General features: G+C 39.3%; 2 protein-coding genes across 2 annotated transcripts in view; one reads left to right on the forward strand and one right to left on the reverse strand.

Annotated features, from left to right (window-relative positions):
- The window catches only part of LOC134817729 (rab11 family-interacting protein 4-like), a 45,718-nt gene that overhangs the window by 15,896 nt on the left and 9,362 nt on the right, over positions 1–20,460 (forward strand). The window contains exons 6-13 of the mRNA XM_063826974.1: positions 1,156–1,249; positions 1,676–1,758; positions 4,334–4,424; positions 4,762–4,860; positions 5,005–5,070; positions 5,832–5,945; positions 6,339–6,461; positions 19,113–19,247. Of these exons, the coding sequence (XP_063683044.1) occupies positions 1,156–1,249; positions 1,676–1,758; positions 4,334–4,424; positions 4,762–4,860; positions 5,005–5,070; positions 5,832–5,945; positions 6,339–6,461; positions 19,113–19,247 (805 nt within the window). The remainder of the gene's footprint in view (positions 1–1,155; positions 1,250–1,675; positions 1,759–4,333; positions 4,425–4,761; positions 4,861–5,004; positions 5,071–5,831; positions 5,946–6,338; positions 6,462–19,112; positions 19,248–20,460) is intronic.
- LOC134818627 (uncharacterized) lies at positions 6,538–8,260 on the reverse strand. The gene is made up of 2 exons (XM_063828266.1): positions 7,525–8,260; positions 6,538–7,358 (listed from the first exon to the last, which is right to left on the reverse strand). Exons 1-2 carry the CDS (start codon positions 7,762–7,764, stop codon positions 6,711–6,713), a joined length of 888 nt encoding a protein of 295 aa, XP_063684336.1. The 5' UTR covers positions 7,765–8,260; the 3' UTR covers positions 6,538–6,710.

The raw sequence follows: 20,460 nt of genomic DNA on the forward strand, positions 1-20,460 counted from the left end.
GTACACTGTGCTGTATACTGTGCTGTACACTGTGCTGTACACTGTACTGCACACTGTGCTGCACACTGTGCTGTACACTGTGCTGTACACTGTGCTGTACACTGCACTGTGCTGCACACTGTGCTGTACACTGTACTGCACACTGTACTGCACACTGTGCTGTACACTGTACTGCACACTGTGCTGCACACTGTGCTGTACACTGTGCTGTACACTGTGCTGTACACTGTGCTGTATACTGTGCTGTACACTGTGCTGCACACTGTACTGCACACTGTGCTGCACACTGTACTGCACACTGTGCTGCACACTGTGCTGTACATTGTGCTGCACACTGTACTGCACACTGTGCTGTACACTGTACTGCACACTGTGCTGCACACTGTGCTGTACACTGTGCTGCACACTGTGCTGCACACTGTACTGCACACTGTGCTGCACACTGTGCTGCACACTGTACTGCACACTGTGCTGCACACTGTGCTGCACACTGTGCTGTACAATCTCCCAGGGCTTGTCAGTGTAAAGAGCTGAGATCTCCAATCAGAAGTTTAAATAGTGTGTCAAATGACTGAGCTCCCCCGCATCATGTCTCCTGTCTCCATATTCGACACAATTTAGCTACTGGACAGCTACAACTGTCCAGCAGTTCACTCCATATACTGGGCATTATTTGCTGCTGCCAGCTTCAAATATGGTTGTGCAACACTCGAGAAATAGTTGCTAGTTTGGAAATGTCAGTCACCTAACCCTTAGCGCCCTAACTCCCAAGTTGCGCTCTTGGTTGTTGATAACAAACTGACTTTTCCACGTTAAAACTTAAAGGGCTAATTCCTTATTAGTTTAATTTGTCGGTCATACCAGCTGATGAAGTTATAACTTAAGTACAGAGACTACAAACATTAATCAGTAGTTATAGTCGATAACTAAGTAGAGTTATTGAAATAAAAAGAACTCAATGATAGCATCCGAACTTGGGACCAGCTTACAGTACAAGTACAGCTTACCTATAATGAATTTTGTAATACTATCACTTTCAAGATCAATCATAAAGCATATTATACAATATTCATTATACATTAATGCTCGATACATTAATGTAGTCAGCTCCATGTGATCCTGAACTGTGTAGTTAATTAATTATTGTGATTTCAGACTGAAAAGGAGCTCAGCACCAGTTATTGTAAGCAATCCAGACCCCACTGTTGAGGAAGATCTCAGGCAGGATATAGAGGATCTCTCTAAAAAGGTAATCTTACTTTGCTACGTGACAGTCTGTCATACCTGTGTATTCATTCCTCTACCAAAATAAATAATATCACTACTACAATTATTGCGGGTCCGGTATTCAATACTGCACATTTCCGTGTTTTGGTGACCCGTCTTTTAATACATAATTTGGGTTTCGATATACTGGGCTACTGGATATTTGGGCTATATTGGTTTTCTCCTTTTATATCTGGGTTTATTTAGAAGCATTCAATTCTGTATAATTATTGGAGGATGGCTGATTTTAAACCTGTCGATAGGATACGTCAGCCAATTTCGGATTTGGCGTTATCAGGGTAATGAAGAATGTCATACTTGGGCATTTGGGAATGTTGCCAAAATATTTGTGCTACGTTAATCACAGAGCTGAAATTGTGGTATATTTTATACCTCGGTGTTTGTTCAGGTAGTCAGGTTGGAAACTGATCTTGGAGATAAGAAGAATTTGATTGAGAAATTGAGGAATGAAAAACTAGAAATTCATGAAAAGTAAGTGAACTTTCAGTATCTTACATATTAAGAAAATCATAATAAATGATTAAAAATGCTACTACTACGACTTCTACTAGCTGTACTAGTAGTGCTATATTTTATTAATAATACTCACCACACGAATGTCACCATGCTAGCTGTAGAGCTTCAACAAATCATGTTATGAATATTTTAATACTTTCAACACCACTATATAGTATATAACAAATAATTTGAGGCTCTAATGATGTAGTTTTACGAAGATTTCAAGCCTTACGTTGTGTGTTTCCCTTCGTGTCCAAAAGCATTATATGTTATGAATATTATGTATGTCTTTAACATACATAATGAATATTATGTATGTCTTTAAATCAATTCTAAACACATGTTAACTATTGCCGGCAGAGTGTTGTTAATTCTTGATCCAATAACACTGAAAGATCTTTGCCCAGCATGGAATGCTGCACGAGGAACAATGAGTTTGATACACTGTCCTTGATTGCTGTGAAAACATATTTCCTGCAGATATGTAAAATGTACACCACTTTAGATAAATGAAGCTAGAGTCTGGGTATAAGCATGATTGGTCGATAATCGCTTAAGATCAGGACATACTCAAATTAATACTCGTTAAATTAATACTCGTTGAAGGCAGGCATCATACATAATATTATGGTTGTCAAAATCTTGGATACTAATTGTGAGTAATTATGAACTATACTGATTTATAAGCATAATTAATGATGATTATTGATTATGCATCTTGATTAGTTGCCCTAATGATCGTAAATACTTGACGCTAAATTATTTACCCTCACGGCAGTTGTATTTCTTACAATATACTGCTACTTAGTTTAAGCAAGGAACAACTGGAAGTTGAGGTGATGATAATTATGATCTATTAAACTAGAATGAGACAGAACGTCACCAAGAAATCCTAAGAAAGGAATAATTTAGTATTTTGTCACCGGGGCGAAGTGATTTGCACTAATTGCCGATGCTGATTGCTATAAACAAGTTCAAATACCCAGTAAGATAACAGTATATTAGTCACGTGAAACCCAAGTATTCGGGAGACATTTTCGCTCGTTTCCTCATTCAGTTTTGCTCGTCCTAATGTTTTGCTGCTGCCCGATATTTAAATCTGCAGCTTACAGGTAGGTCTATTGCATTTTCACATTTTTATTTTTAAAAGTTTTAAAATATTTGTCGGACATATGTGGCCCACAAAAGGATATCATGAAAATGTTCTGCCTGCCTCTGGTGTGTGGCACCCTCCAGGAAGAGGATGCCGGAAAACCATGTGAAGATGAAGGTGGTAAAGTGGCAAGTGGAATGTGGAGAATGCCAAAATGATAATAACCAGAGATAAGCAGCTAAGGCAGCACGAGAATAGGCATTAGTTCACTTCTGTTTGAGGCTACCTCACCATATTTTTAAAGCCAAAATAATTTTGTAACGTCATACTAAAAGACACCCACGACTCCATAGTTCAATAACCCTTGGTTTTCACGCAACCAAGCTGCGGTTCCGCCCAATAAACTTGACAGTACAGACAATTCACCCTACGATAACTTGACAGCGTCTCTCTTACCCTACCCTGTTCTGTGCTCTCTATCTCACTTTAAATACCCTTTAATATCGAGCTCTTTGCTCCCCTAGTCCTATTATAATTATATATGCAATTATATTTAGCTGCCCTTTTAAGTGCCAATATTAGGTTGACGTATAATATCCGTTGAGAAGGTCATGAAACCATGTGCTGCGTCTCTCCCTCTCTCTCATTTACTGGTGTAATACTTTTATCAGGGAACTGTTATAGGACTACGTGATGGTGTAAACTTTAATGGGGTTCTGTCTTAAAGATCACTTTCTTAAATCTTACAAGTGAATTAAATGATTTAATATATTGTCTAGTGATCTATTATACCTTATAAGGCCTGTAAGCGTGCGCTAGATTTCTTGGAATTTGCCGATTGTTCTTCTTTTCGTGACAGTATTCACATGGTCTGGACTAGATTTATTTCCTTTAATATCCGAGTAATATTGTGGATTATTCCTGATTTAATACTACTACTCTACTAGTCTGTTCAAAGTTCGGACTTAAAAGCTTTCTCAAGCCATACATTATCCAGCTGTGTAATACTGCATTACAACTTTACTACTTACAACGGGTCCGGGACTATTCGGCGTAAGACCCTAACCCTAACCCTAACCCTAACCCTAACCCTAACCCTAACCCTAACCCTAACCCTAACCCTAACCCTAACCCTTACCCTAACCCTAACCCTAACCCTAACCCTAACCCTAACCCTAACCCTAACCCTAACCCTAACCCTAACCCTTACCCTAACCCTAACCCTAACCCTAACCCTAACCCTAACCCTAACCCTAACCCTAAGTCTCACGCTGTAGAGTCTTACGCCGTAGAGTCCGGCGCGGACCCCACTTACACCACAACTTTTGCCCTTGTTCTAATAAAAGAAATGCCCCTTGAATAACAATATTACACATCGCGTCCACTCTGTAAATGAATTGTGTAATATATATTTAACACCGACAATAAGCTTTGTTTATTCCGACACCTGTTCAGAGTGCTACATTTAGAAGAGATTTACCGGGACCTCGACATCTCTGCCAAGAAGTCAGAACGGACAAAAAACGATGCTATTCAAGAGTTATCGGTAAATATTCAGTGTTGCTTAATTCGATTGTGTTGATCCAAGGGGATTGTGATAATTTTGCCTTCTGTAATTATTTCTGTTCCTCGATAGCCCTAATTTTATGGTCGAAAAGGGACAAAGGTCGCAAGAATCTGAAATATTGTGTAGCGCGCAAAGGTAGTTTTGATGATTAAAGTTGCGTAAATTCAGGGAAAGCATTTATGCTGCGCGCGTGATATGAAGAGTATAATCGTTCGCACATGGTTAATTCTGAAGATTTGATTTGAGCCAAGACTAAGATCAGGGCCGGACACAATTTCTTTCCTTGTCGTCGAATTAAAATCATATCTGATTTCAGGAAAAGTTTGATGGATTACGGGACTCAATAGAATCAGAGAGACACTCATTTTCACTTCAACTCAGGAAATATGAGGATGAAATCAAACACTCGCATGAGGTTTTTACCTTCTCTTATTTCACACTTTCTTAAATTTATCGGCTCACACCCAAACACAATAACACATGTCGACTTAATTCTACGAATCTACCTCAAATAAAACAGCACCAATATGTATTGTTCTCAACTAAGTCCTATTTCAAGGTTAAAGACAAGCTGACAGAAGAGGTGGTACGGTTACGGGAAGTGTGGGCCGACAGTCAAGAACAGGTATGTGTGTACGTGTCACGTGTCACGTGACATATTGTGTTGTTCGTACAGTGGTTTTTTGTTGCTGTTTCGTGTATGTATGTATGCGTATTGTGGGTGAGATTTGAAGTTGGCTGTTCAATTCACTGAAAATAACTTTTCATTTATTTCCCCATCTATGTGTGTGTTATCTAATTTTTTGTGAAAACAGATATCAGTGAAAAATCGTAACCGCTACTATTATGGTGGATTGGAGAATCTGAATTCTAAACGATTTCCATCGATCTGCTAATCGAACTGTCGCATTTCCGCACCAATACTCTTTCAATTTACTCTTAATCTACTCTTAATTTACTCTTAACTTCTCACTCAATCTGTGATTTTCTCAGTCCGCTCGATTTAAAACAGCTGGTTCTCAATAGTTTACACGGAATCTCATTGAGTACTGCAACCCTGCCAACTTTAGCATTTTATATATTGCGAGTGTGGTCTTTCAGCTTCAGTTGCTGCATTTACTGCCGCCTTAAAATTAACTTTTTAGATGTGTCTTTTACTATTAAGGGTTTCGTTTTGATGGATGAGTTGCTGATTATATTTAGGCTGCGTGTTGCATTTGCATTTAGAATGGTTTATCTTTGCTGTTTACTCACTTAAAATTAGGGCCCAAATTATCGATAGTCTACCAGGATATTTGGCCGCCTAGAAAAGGCTATTCGCTCAAGTTACGGACTTTTATATTATCAATAAATTTCACTTAATCTAACACAAATTATACATAATAGGAAGCAATGTGGGAAACCAAATACAACGAGATGTTAGCTATCTCGTCTCACCAGGATCATGAGATTGAGCAGCTGCAGACTGCTAATGAAAAGGGGCGTCTATCTCATACCAACGTGAGTTTCAGTCACTTAGCAACGAGAGTTTCAGTCACTTAGCACCTCTTAAGCTTAGTCTCTACTGAAGTACTGACTAACACATGTTACAGTAGTTTACAGTTCATATGATTCCTACAATATAGCACTTTATAACTTCTACTAATGAGTATTATGTTATAGTAGTTCTAGCTGTTCCACTGACTAATGACTGAGATATTGTAGCACCTCACATTTCCGGCTCAGTTATTGGGTCGTACCTCAACACCTGGTGCTACCATTACATTTAGGACATCTATTTCTGGGTTTATTTAGTACCACTGTGCCAATGTGATCAAACCTCACAATTACGTCCAAGAGTTTTCTCTCTTAAAAGCAGTGTTATTCTGAATACTCTGAAATACAACTATTCAGGTGGCTAAAGAATTACAGGACGAGATACATGCCCTGAACCAAGAAATTGAGGAACTCAGCACCAGAAAACGATCAGATACTATTATAGGTCGACTGCAGGGAAAAGTTGACCGGATTCAAGAGGTCAGTAATTCTTATTCATTGCACCGTTTTTACTCTTTTTATCAATTTATGATACTGGTAGAAAAAAGCAGAATTTAGATTGAAAAAACTAAATAGCAAATCAGCAAATCAAAAATATTGGTTCATAAAATTTGGGGCATTCTAGCAGGATTTCCTATCGTTGTACTGCATTTAATCACAAATATTAATCACAATCTAACATTGGTTTACTAGCCAATAAGAACATATTCACAGCAAAAACAGCATTTTTCAAACATTGCCACAGCTATCTCCAACAATATCATCCGATCTCTCTAAAGAAATGTCCCTTTTCCTGGCCGCTCTGTTCGCAGTATCGGGCCCCATCCCTCTGCAACTGTTAGGTGTGCCGATACTCTGAACCCCCTTCCGTGTCGTATTAACTGAAAGTTTAGGAGTAGCTGTAGTTCTGTTAGGCATACCACTTTCATTGTTACGACTCTTCGTGGGGTCAGAGTTATGTGATGACGTCATCTCTTGTATACGGTGGTGGATGTAGTCCCGGAAAGGCTTCATTCGCCAGTAGTATATTATAGGGTTGATCATACTGTTCAGTGCTGTTGGCACGTCAAACACTGCAATCCACGCGTAATATCGCTCAAAAGAGGAGTAAACATCGTTGTAGAGATGATCATAATACAACATGTAGTAGTAGCCCTCTCCTGCTGACTCGTTAACATAGGGTGGTTTAGCCTCACTGTTCTTGTTCCAGTCGTCCCAGTCACTCATGGTATTTGAGATGAGGTATTTGAGGTAGCCGAGGTATCCCAACATGGGGAAGTTACAGATAACGTAGACGAGAGTGAATATGATGACGGTGGTGGAGGCGTTTGAGTGGGCCTTGTGTCCCCCGCGCGTGTTTAACGCTCTCACTCGAGCCTGAAATACCAACTGTCAAAGAGAGATATTACATAGTCTAAAAAATAGGAGACATAGGTTGAACAACACTGTTTTTCATAGAAAAGGAGGAAGATCAAGATCGGCATTAAAAGGAGAAAGATTTTGGTAACAAGTTGGAAGTAAATACTAACTAATATACTCTTACCATTTTAAGATGTCTGAGTGATAGAACAACACATATCATAATAAACGGCATAGGAGCAGCCAAAGCACAACTCCAGGCTATCTTCTTGTTCATATCTCTCCCCATCATCTTCTTTGTGAGCACAGTTTCGTTTGTTATGTTCGTGAAATTAAACTCCGGCACACTTCCATACATCACGCACACGCCTTTATTCTTGTTATAGAAGATGGCAACAAAGTCTACAGCCACCAGTCCGCACATGACAACAATGATAATGAGGGCCCAGAGCAGGGGAAGCACCCAGGGTGAGAGCCACTTCAGGCTCAGCTTGGTCTGGGGGTACTTGATGAGATGTACCGCGACAGGGACAGCATCAGGATACAAAACACAGATACCATGATAGTACACATTGTGACCATGAACCAGATGCTGCAGAAGTAGTGGTCGTGGAAGAGGAGGATTGAGGGTGGGTCTGAGGGTGGGTTTGAGGGTGGGTCTGAGGAGCCGCGCTGGTTAAACATGCTCTGGATAACAGGGAAGTGTTTAACACAGATAAGACAGTCAATAAAGCTGATTACACAATACATCCGGGTGAAGAAGGAGGAGTTAGGGTTATGGGACTTTTTCTGGGCGAAGTGGGTGAAAGCAACCATGTTGGCTGGGAGACCGATGGCAATACATAGCGTCAGGATTATTCCTACAGTTATGTCAGCTGCGCTGTTGGGGCTGAAGGTAACGTTTGAAGATGGCATAACCTGGTAATATTTGATTGATTAACGGTCTCATAAACTTTAACATTGATGGGAAAGTAGAGCTAAAGTGGTCCGACGCATGACAGCTGTGACACATGACAGCTGTGACACATGACAGCTGTGACACATGATAGCTGTGACACGTTACAGCTGTGACACATGACAGCTGTGACATGTGACCGCTGTGACACGTGACAGCTGTGACACGTGATAGCTGTGACACATGATAGCTGTGACACGTGACAGATGTGACACGTGACAGCTGTGACACGTTACAGCTGTGACCAGATCGCAGCAGCGACAAATCAAGAACACAAATAGCGGTCTGGTGTCGGAACTATTTTGCCCACTATTATATTGTACAGCTGTGGCATAGTAAGATACACTTTGAGTCGTGAACATCAGCCACTAGGAAACAGACCATATAGCTATATAGATTTGGTTGAAATTGTAAAGAAATTTTAAGAAACAGTTCATCGAATAAAGCTAGCGCAATACGCATGCGAATAGAAAATGTGTGTGAAATCTTAGCCAATAAATGAGCGTTAAAATGGAAATGAAGGGACGGAAATGAAGTCAACCAAGAATCTGCAGTTTTTAAACTTTTAAAGATGACGACAATCCTGTGTCATTGGCACGAGATGCGTAATGTCTAGACCTGTCCGACTAGAACCTCTCTAATTGTCTCTGAAGTTTCATCGAAATAAAAAAATTGAAAACCTCAGACTTTCTGATACCCTTCAGAACACACCGCTTGAAACTGAAACAGGGGCTTTTACCGTCTAGAAATGGTTCTTACAAAATTGATTACAACCGGGATTGTAACAGTTATTATAACTATAATAGCTGGAATTATGACTGCAACAATGTTATCGTAACTGCAGCTGTTACAGTAACTGTTACAGTGATAGTAAATGTCACGGAAATGGCCGCTTTACGTAAAGAACTAAAGAATACAACGACAGCTGTTGGAGACATTTAGAAAGCTCGTCCCAACATGTCACCTGGTTCATGTCGAGTAATGACTGAATGGTACTTCGCTGTAGTTACCACGTGACATTTTAAGGTGCAATTATTCAGATGAAGACAACAACCATTGTTTTCAAAACTGAAATTACAGACCAGCAAAGAATCAGCTTTAATGTTATTTACTCATCGGGTATGGTATTCTCGGTTGGGTCAGTACTCAGTATCGTACTGTTAACTAATGCAGGTTAAAATTGTGACTATCTGGTCAGTAGAAATTTTATGCAACGAATAATCTTCTCTATTTAACCCAATCCTTAGCCACGTCTCCAACATCAGGCAGATTTGTTGGGCAATTAATCTCACAGATCTCAGTAACAGTGCTGTTATGAAAATCTCAGAAGTGAGATTTGAATGAATAAGCTCGATCTAGATTCTCATTAATAACACAACGTGCTCTTTATCTGAATAATTTTGTTCCTGACTGGCCAATGAATTGGTAAATTATCCATTCACGAGTCAGACTGACTTAAGACAGAATGATGGAAGAGATAGCAGTCAATACCCAGCTTTTAGCACCGGAGCTTTGTCTCCTTCAAGTGCTCACGTGCGCATTTCCCCCAAAATCTTTCATTCACCAATACCATGGAATGAAATAAGCTGTAAGTAACAGACAGTATAAGTACGAGGGACACTATTTAAATATAAGTTCAAAGAAATTGTGCGAATATCGATTATCCAGCCCTAAATGGTTGGTGGTGTTCGTTACGGAAATCAATCTCTACACTCCACTCCCACGTGCTGTGTATAAATAGCTAGGAAACAGCAGGTACCTCGTACCCAATATAAGAATATAGGAGGTAGGTGCGATACTAAGGATGCGCTGCAGGCTACAAGTCAGCTAGCAGGCGCCAGGCTACAATTCAGCTCCGTCTAGTCCAGACGCCACATGATTGTGAGAATCAGGTGCTCCGTGAAATTAAGCGTTTTATTATATGTCTGAGATCTGACACACGTCTAGATTTAAACGATTTGTCAGCAATCAGGGACCCTGATAGCCTACTTAACATTACCTTTGAATATATGCAATACGGTGCAGCAGCAGCACCAGTCGTACTTGTAACATAGTACTTGGAACCTGTGGAGTGTGGAGGCTTACTGTACTGAAGGTTACTAGGCTCCTTCCCTGTATAATGGATAATGTGTTCCTTTGATGAGCCAGTCATTATCTGTGATTATCTCATCTCTACATTGAGATTGCTACGCCTCGATGGATTTAATGGATATTACATCTGATGACAGGTGTTCTAACTTCTATCAGTCAACGGTTAGAACACAGATTAATTTCAATTACAATCTGCACGTCATATAACTGAATGTTAATAACTAACTTAATGTTAATAATTATAACTAAAACGAAGAATTGCAGTTTTAGTCAAGAAGAATAAAATTGGCGGGGATGGCCGTTGAATGTCATCGCTACATTTGCCATATAAATCTATATGCCATTATTAGTAAAATTGGCGACAAATAAAGACATGATTTAGTAATTTTTCTCGCCATTTTTGCCATTCGATTAAAGACCCCGGCTCCTGCAAAATATGATGGTTGAAAGACAAAGTAGTATGCTTAAGTTTCAAGGCAAACCACAATAATACGCTACTAGTACTACTGACTAACACAAAAATGGCACATTGGACAGGATATATTAACGGACGCGAGCAGGCGTGCCGTGATTACGTGTAACTTGTAGGAGTGGTTAAATAACTTTAAAATAACATTAAGGATTGAGTTAGACATTTAATGTTCTTATCTCAAGCGTTAATGACCTAAACGACCTCGTGGCTCAAACACAAGCTAGTTGAGCTCCAACATTGCATTAACGTTATTCTGAACATTAATATTATGTGTATATCTGTTCTGAACGTTAAAGATATCTGTAGTAGTTGTACAGCATTCAGCAATACTAAGGTAACGATATCTATCTAAACTGAATGACGAATATGTTTAGAACGACAAAGATCCCTTCTCGTCCAAAAAATGTATTATGTGGGATACATACCTAATAGTTTAATATGTACTTTAGGTAATAATAACATATTAAAGATAAAAATACTTTTTGGCATAAAATTTAGAAATTAATCGATGCTATTAATCATGAATTATAATAATGAATCCTAATATCGTCAGAGAATATCGTCAGAGAAAATACCGGTTACACATCATCCGTTGCGGGCGTATGAACTTCTTACTCCGATTATAAATGTATAATATACGTATAGTGTATATAATACTCTACTTATCTGTTGGAAAATTTCAAAAGAAACTGAATGATTTATTTAGAATATTAAATTTTGATGTAAAAATTAAAGTAAAGAGTCGCTAAATTAGTATTTATAAATAAATGACGGTAATATTATTTAGATTACAGTGCAAGTGTTTGTATGGGGGGGGGGGGGGGGGGGGCGTTTGTATGGTAAATGTCACCTCTTAGAATCAGGCGTTGAGACGAAGGATTGATCGCTATGTTTGTGTACTTTATTTAAATAGACTAAGAATCATGATCAGGGAGACTTGAAGGCTTAATCTACGTTCCATAATATACTAATCCTAATACTCTAAAGATCGGTTAAACTGGGGCGAAATAAAATAGCAAGGGAGCTCTTTTAGAGATCCAATATAGATTATTGGACAGTTGGGACGAGCCCTCCGTATCTGTACGGCTTATTGTAAAATAAGTAAAGTATAGGACCAACATAAACATGATAAACAATAAACATGATAAAGTCTGTAATTTATTCATTACGTGAGATCAGTTGATTGGGTTGTCAGTAAATCTGCTGGAGAAAGCAGAATTACAGTGTCGTTACCCAATCAATTTTGATAATAAGATTTAAAAAATTGCTTGATAACGTCATTTTATTTTAAATTAGTTCAAAAATAAAGCACAGAGTATAATTTGATTAAAAGCCAATCAAAATCAATCAATATTGAGCAATATTAATCAATATTTAATATTAATGCTCACAATAAGTAAAGAAATAAAATAAACGATGTTATCGATATTATAATATAACTACAAATATGTACCGATAATCGATCATCCAGTAACAGTTGCAGTGCATATTTGAAAGGCATATACTCACTTACTTACAATTTACAAATTAAACATCATAGTTGAAAAATAATCGATATCTAGCGAATGAATGGTTATTTACGTCTTGAGCTCCATATTATGAAACCTAGGACGAGAGCTTCAATGAGCGAATGAGCAGTCGTCACTTCTAAACTCAATGAGGTCAGAAATGTTTTAAAATAACTACACGACCTAACACACAAGTTATTCCAAAATATGCCAGCGGTTAAAGTCGATATACGTAGACATTCCACTAAAGTCGATGGCTACGGGAAACTTGGTAAACCTGCAAGAAGTCGCACTAATTTGCACTTCACATCAGACGGCACTGTATCATGCTAGGCTGGGGTATCAAAGCAGTTTTGGTTGGGGTGTTGTTTTGTTACGGTTACCCGTATTCGCTCCTGAAATAGTTATCAGTGCTATTGTAGCTTCCAATATCATAATGGTTTTAGGGATACCAGCTATTATAGCCTACAGGACACAGGTGCATCATGGTTAAAAACTACTTCAACTTGGAAGAGTAACTGAAATATAGCCGAATGATAATCCACACGACGGTTCTTTAGCTTAACATGATACCTAGGACCAGAGTTCCAATCCGCACATGAGCCATGCACAATTTTGAATTCCATGAGGGCTGGGAAACTGTTAAAATCGCTAAACAACCTCGCACAATTTTTATTTCAAAGTGTTCAAACGTTTAAAGGCAGTAATTATATAGACATAAGGCATGACCTCAAACTTTAAAGTCAATAACCACTTCACAATTTGTCAGTAGCAACTAGCAATTCTTCTAGAAGTCGCACAAATCCTACGTCCGAGCTGTGTAGCTTAAATTGTGGTCAAATAACCGACAAAACGCTTCTCAAATTTGGATGTGGCAAGGAAGCAAGGATCTCAGCTACTAAGTACAAGTGTACCTTATGTGGTACGGAGGAGCGACTAATACAATGCGTCTACCAGTACCTTCTACCCGGTAATTTGATGTGCAGCCATTATCTGGGGCTAGGTACACGTGAATCGTGATAGTCGGCAGATCATGATTTGGAGGTTTTTTGGTGTGCTTTTTACAGTGTTTAGGGGTTATGGCGAATAATGCCTGCAGAGCTGCAGGTTTATGAATGTTGTTTGTTAAACACTTTTCTAATAGAATGAGATTTTAGAAGAACTGTGATGTGGGCTGTTTTCACCAATATTTAGATTGCACGGGGAGGTACCAATGGCATAAATGGCATAATGGAGAATTGGCCAATAAAAATTTCCATTTATGCCATAAAACGTATGCCATTTATGCCATTTTTGATATAATACATTTCTATTTTCTTTATTTGTCATATGAATCTTTAACGATCATTCCAAGCGTTATAAAGCATGAAACATGTCTCTCATTCAAGTACTAATAATAATTTGCGAATTTAAAGTCAAATATGAAGACCTAAATTCATGGCATAAATGGAGAATTGGCCAATAAAAATTTCCATTTATGCCATAAAACGTATGCCATTTATGCCATTTTTGATATAATACATTTCTATTTTCTTTATTTGTCATATGAATCTTTAACGATCATTCCAAGCGTTATAAAGCATGAAACATGTCTCTCATTCAAGTACTAATAATAATTTGCGAATTTAAAGTCAAATATGAAGACCTAAATTCATGGCATAAATGGAGAATTGGCCAATAAAAATTTCCATTTATGCTATAAAACGTATGCCATTTATGCCATTTTATGCCATTGGTACCCCCCCCCCCCCCCCCCCCCCGATTGCACAGAATACCAACCTTATAAAAACGAGTAAGTAATAGTATTACTTGGGACGTTGCAACATTATGGTACTCACCAATCTGGATTTAAAAGGCCCATTAAAGGTCTAAGTGGCTCCGGTCGTGAATATAGCCCTCAGTAAAGCTTATCCCGCATAATTTTCCTTTGTCAATATCCCATAATAGTCTCAATTAAATTATGTTCACTAAAATGGACCTTTATGTGTAGTGTCTGAACGTCGTCTAGCCACCAACAATAAATAGTGGTGAAGGTTAAAGCAAGTTAAGTAGGGCTGTAGTGTGTTTTGTACACCATGTTATATCTTTATTTAGTGACAGTACAATTAATGAATAGTTGGATCTCTAAGAGCTTTCCGAAATAAAAAGAGCTATAGAAATCTATTGAGCAAGATGGTAAAAACAAGTTTGAAACAAACAAAACTGATTACAGAGCAGAGTTTTTGATCCTCTGGCTGATTTGCCCGAAAGAAAAATCAGAGAATAAAATTCAATTTACGTCAGCGTCTACGAAATTCTCAAACGGGTCAAACCTTGGACCAATTAAGATGATTAAACTCCAATTGACAACGTCAGTTGATGAGAGCGGTTGTTTTACTTAACATTTCCTAAAAAGGAATTACAAAGAGGTTCCTTAATATAGGCGAATCTCGCATGAACTGGAGCGCTAAGTGTTCAGCAATCGGAACAAACATCTGGTAGACTCACAGACTAAGGATTTTATGCTTGAAGCAGAGTTTTGAAGTGGACTATCTTTCATGGAAATAGATAGAGTTACCAATACCACAGGTTATTAGTAATGGAATTAGATTCACACGAAGTAGCGAAATCATAGTAATGGTAAAACGATCGATTATCAATTTAGTTGTCGTGCAAATCGTTTGATTTGCCCCTAAACGCAAATTATCAAAGGAGAAAATTGTCTTTGTATTGAAACCGGCGGTAATTATGAATCGTTCACAACCTACCACCGCGTAATTTATACGGTAATTATCGCCAAATATATGTGAAACTACAGGGTGGGCCAAAAGTCATTGGGCATACGTTGGCCTTAATTATAGCTCCGCTGTATTTTATATTTGAGAGCTGTTGCTTTGCTGATAGCATACTGTACCTTCTGGTTCGAGGATTTTGTCGTCAAAATTTGAAAATTCGAATATTTTAAACCACGTCCATTCATTATTAAAACAGCTATATATTGTTCTCTCTGAACATGCTGGACGCCTAATTTTTTCAGAGACGGTAGATTATTACATGTTGCATCTGATCTGAAAAAATCAGAATCTCGTTAGCAAAATTGATTGGGTGATTATGTGACACCGTGACACGACACCTTAATTGGGCAGCCTCAACGATTTCCATAATGTTTAATGGGGTAGTTACGGGGTCACCTTATCACGTGATTAAGTAAGCCAATCACCTGATCACATGTAATGAAGAAACTCGTTATGCTTCGTATCTCGGTCATCTGAAAAGCTATAACTCTAATTTTTCAGGACAAACGTAATTCGAATGGCCAAACACAATTCAATAAAATTTAGCTCGATCCGACTATCCAAATTATCAAATAAATGCGTAAATGAACCTTATAATTTGTAGAATGCACGAAAGTGTCCAGAAGGGTATTAAGAACTCGAGCACTAAGTGTTCATCAGTGAAAACAAATATGTGGAATACTTATCGACTAAGGATTTCACACTTATGATAGAGAAATGCAGCTATGTTCTATTTCCGCGGCAATCACTGAAACAAATACAGTTGTGACAAGTGATTAGTGTCAATTGTAGGATCCAATCCAAAAGTAGTACCGTGAGCATAGCAATGATATGACGATTGGCGCTGGGCATTATTATTTTGTTGATAGCTTGGCCTGATATAAAAGCCGCGATAAAAATAGAATTATCCCGGCTGTAACATAAGATTTATGGAAAAGTTACAGATATAACTCCAAAAATTAAACGAAAAAGTCGACAAGAAATGAAAAGAAATGAGTTTTTAAACCAGCATTCTCTAAATCAACATTGTACGAGGTCTTCTTTGCGCTTTTAGGCGAAAGATTGATCGCCATGTTTGTGTAATGTGTATTTATCTCAGTATACAAAGATCCAACATAAAATAGCCTGAAATTCCTTTAAAATCTATATTCCATGTACACAACTACATACCATACTAAACCAAATTTTCAAAGTTTAGCCTGTGTCAAAAACAATGCATGAAACACAAGATAAAAATAGAAAAATTACCGATTTCCTGGACAAACGAACATTAACCGCACACCCTAGAAAATAATATTACATTATAGAAACACGGTGAGTCAGGACATATAACCTGCTCAATTAGGTCTGGACTAAAATAAACATTTCCTCTCTCTCTCTCTGACGTCATTGACTGTAGTTTATTGTTTTAGTTGGACAATGGGAATTGACAAACTCTTTGATCAATACTTTAATCGCTTCAATGTTTCTCATCGGATCATCCATGATGACTGATATTGGTGATTTTGTTTATTTTAAGTTAGGGTACACGCACTCTAGTTCGACACGTACTGTAGTCCGACAAAGCTTGAACTGGACTCTGTCGAACTAGAGTGCGCTACCTGGACTCTAGTTCAACACGTACTGGAGTTCTATAAGAGAACTTCGAACAATGGGTGAAAGGGATGTCAATAAAGATGAATTTTGTATATTATCAAGATTTAACTGTGCATTGATTGGTCAATAGATATTAGAAATATAAGGTGGCTCATCGTCCGTGAAATTGTGATAAAAACAAATCCAACGCATCAAATATTTGACGTCAAAACTGATAAGTTTAAATGGGGAATGGGTACGGTTGGTTAGGATCAACATACCTAAACAACATCAAACTGCTCTGAATAAATGGAATTTCTGCTGGACATTCTCCAGCAGAGGTTATTTCCGTTGTGAAGTACCAATATAATCTAGTATCTCCGACTCAGTTCAATGCACTAAATACTCTACTTTTTTAATAATAAGGTTTTAAGACCAGTCCGGATCCTCCTCACTGCATCAACAATAAAAGCGAAATTCACGGGGCTCCACTCAGATCCCTAAACGGTTGAATAGTCACTGCAGTAGTTACTGATTACTGATGCACTTCGCAAGACTGGTTATTGAATATCTAATCATATTATGCAGGTTTACTTTAAATACTTTTAGTGCACTGAACTGGATATATTCGTCAGTTAAACCCGGTTCCTGGAAATATCCCAAATTAGAAAGAGCTGCTGCGGATGAGTGGTAGGTTCTCTAATTTGGCTATACTGATGTCTGATACTACAGTACTACTACTACTATACTCCGTGCGCCATTATTATCAGGCTGGCTGTAGAATGGCTATATTAATGAGTGTTCATTTTGGTGAAGACCTGTATCAAGATCAGAACAACTTTATAATCCTAACAGCAAGTGGTTATCGTCCTGTGTCTGATATTGGTGTAATTAATGGGGAAAGGGTGGGAAATAAGGAATCTTTCCTACGATGGCTTTTGAATCAAGATATGATCTGTGATAGGGGGCAATCTTTACTTGCAGAACTAAAGATTGGGCTAACTCGCCTATGGCGCTTGGCAGGACTTTCCTCTCGCGTTCGTAATCAACCTATTGGAACCACGTCAGCTAAACAGAGGAAAGTGCAAACAGGGACGAAAAAAAGTTGCTTTGTTGAACGACTCATGTCAATAAATTAACGTTCTGTTATACTGTTATACACTGCTACCTAAATTGACAGCAAAGAAAAAATGCATCTAATAAATAAAAATAGGAGACTTAACATTGCTAGATTTGTCTTGTTATATGGGAACATAGTATTATATTATAATAGACTATTATTGATTATGTGCTAATATAACAAACACTTAAATTCGAAACGCTCTATACTAAACTGGTCGACTAAATCGGTTCTTATGAGCAGGTTGTTGATCAGGTTATCACTATGCCGTGCAGCAAATTCTTAGGAAAGTGTTGCACGCCGCAGCCAATAATTTGTCGACCACAGCATAATATTAATGGGCGTACACGATATACGCCGAATCCGGAATCTCGTTTCTGCCAGAGAATTCCGAGATATCGCGGTTTTAAGCGGTATTTTATCGACCAGACTTTCAGGTGTGCTCACTTTATGATATATTTTGCGTTGGGTCGTCCCACGTGACCGCAAATTGAGAACTGCATGGCCTCACGAAGACATGCCACTCACTTCTCATCGATAACGAACTTTCAAGTTTCATTACAGAAAGGCAATTTCATAGTTTAGAGATACGCAATTTCTACAACTTTTTTTCGTTCATAGTGACTTGTCTGCCTCAACCCACTAATGAATATTCAATATATTGATTTTAAATTTATATGGTTCAAAGGTTCCCGATTTAACACCGTTTTGTAACTGTCACCTATGCAATATCATCATTTAGCGAATTTTAAAGTTATGCAACCGTAGTCTGCTTACATCTTTACATTTATTTATTAGACTTGCAGTTGACACGATGATATACTAAGATACTACACGGTGTAATATCGTCACTTAATATAGAGGTGTGGGTGTGCACTATACACTACAGTATATGACGTTATGTAGAGTGATTATTACTGTTACAGTAGAAGGGACCTTATGTACTAAGAGTCCAGACATGAGGCAACTCTGTCACAATTTACAATTTACATTGTACATGAACGGGTGCTGATTCTGTTTTCTGTTAGCTGCTAAATTAGATGTTACTCACAAGAAAAACCTACATTTTGCACTTAAACTTATCGGAAAATGATCATCTCTGAACAGCCCCTTCATATTATATAAATGAGGCTTACTAACAGCACACCAATTATCCCACAACAACTAAGGTACCGCGACAATTGACCCCCCGACAATTGACCCCCCGACAATTGTCGCCCACCCACAACTAAAACCAGCTTCTCAACTCCCTAATTAACTAACAAATGAACCCCCAGGAGAACGCTCACCTGAAAGAGATGACGGAGGAGATGTTGTCGAGTGACCACAACCCCGCACGAGCAACACCACTAGCGCTGGAGATAGACTCTGCTTCTCAGGAGGAGATAGTGAGCGCTTACACTGCCGTTCAGGTGAGCAATATTGGGGCGCTTACACTGCCGTTCAGGTGAGCAATATTGGGGCGCTTACACTGCCGTTCAGGTGAGCAATATTGGGGCGCTTACACTGCCGTTCAGGTGAGCAATATTGGGGCGCTTACACTGCCGTTCAGGTGAGCAATATTGGGGCGCTTACACTGCCGTTCAGGTGAGCAATATTGGGGCGCTTACACTGCCGTTCAGGTGAGCAATATCGGGGCGCTTACACTGCCGTTCAGGTGAGCAATATTGGGGCGCTTACACTGCCGTTCAGGTGAGCAATATTGGAGCGCTTACACTGCCGTTCAGGTAAGCAATATCGGGGCGCTTACACTGCCGTTCAGGTGAGCAATATTGGGGCGCTTACACTGCCGTTCAGGTGAGCAATATTGGGGCGCTTACACTGCCGTTCAGGTGAGCAATATTGGGGCGCTTACACTGCCGTTCAGGTGAGCAATATTGGGGCGCTTACACTGCCGTTCAGGTGAGCAATATCGGGGCGCTTACACTGCCGTTCAGGTGAGCAATATTGGGGCGCTTACACTGCCGTTCAGGTGAGCAATATTGGGGCGCTTACACTGCCGTTCAGGTGAGCAATATCGGGGCGCTTACACTGCCGTTCAGGTGAGCAATATTGGGGCGCTTACACTGCCGTTCAGGTGAGCAATATTGGGGCGCTTACACTGCTGTTCAGGTGAGCAATATTGAGGCGCTTACACTGCCGTTCAGGTGAGCAATATTGGGGCGCTTACACTGCCGTTCAGGTGAGCAATATTGGGGCGCTTACACTGCCGTTCAGGTGAGCAATATTGGGGCGCTTACACTGCCGTTCAGGCGAGAAATATTGGGGCGCTTACACTGCCGTTCAGGTGAGCAATATTGGGGCGCTTACACTGCCGTTCAGGTAAGCAATATCGGGGCGCTTACACTGCCGTTCAGGTGAGCAATATCGGGGCGCTTACACTGCCGTTCAGGTGAGCAATATTGGGGCGCTTACACTGCCGTTCAGGTGAGCAATATTGGGGCGCTTACACTGCCGTTCAGGTGAGCAATATTGGGGCGCTTACACTGCCGTTCAGGTAAGCAATATCGGGGCGCTTACACTGCCGTTCAGGTAAGCAATATCGGGGCGCTTACACTGCCGTTCAGGTGAGCAATATTGGGGCGCTTACACTGCCGTTCAGGTGAGCAATATTGGGGCGCTTAC

This window comes from Bolinopsis microptera, chromosome 7, assembly GCF_026151205.1.
Source record: "Bolinopsis microptera isolate Bmic1 chromosome 7, MBARI_Bmic_1.0, whole genome shotgun sequence".
In the NCBI taxonomy this organism is placed as follows: domain Eukaryota; kingdom Metazoa; phylum Ctenophora; class Tentaculata; order Lobata; family Bolinopsidae; genus Bolinopsis; species Bolinopsis microptera.

Excerpts from the sequence above, each read along its gene's own strand:
- LOC134818627 (XM_063828266.1), bottom strand. The coding sequence starts at position 7,764 with ATGTGCGGACTGGTGGCTGTAGACTTTGTTGCCATCTTCTATAACAAG. Across the intron at positions 7,359-7,524 it reads CACTCAGACATCTTAAAATG|GCTCGAGTGAGAGCGTTAAA; the intron begins GTAAGAGTATAT and ends TTGGTATTTCAG.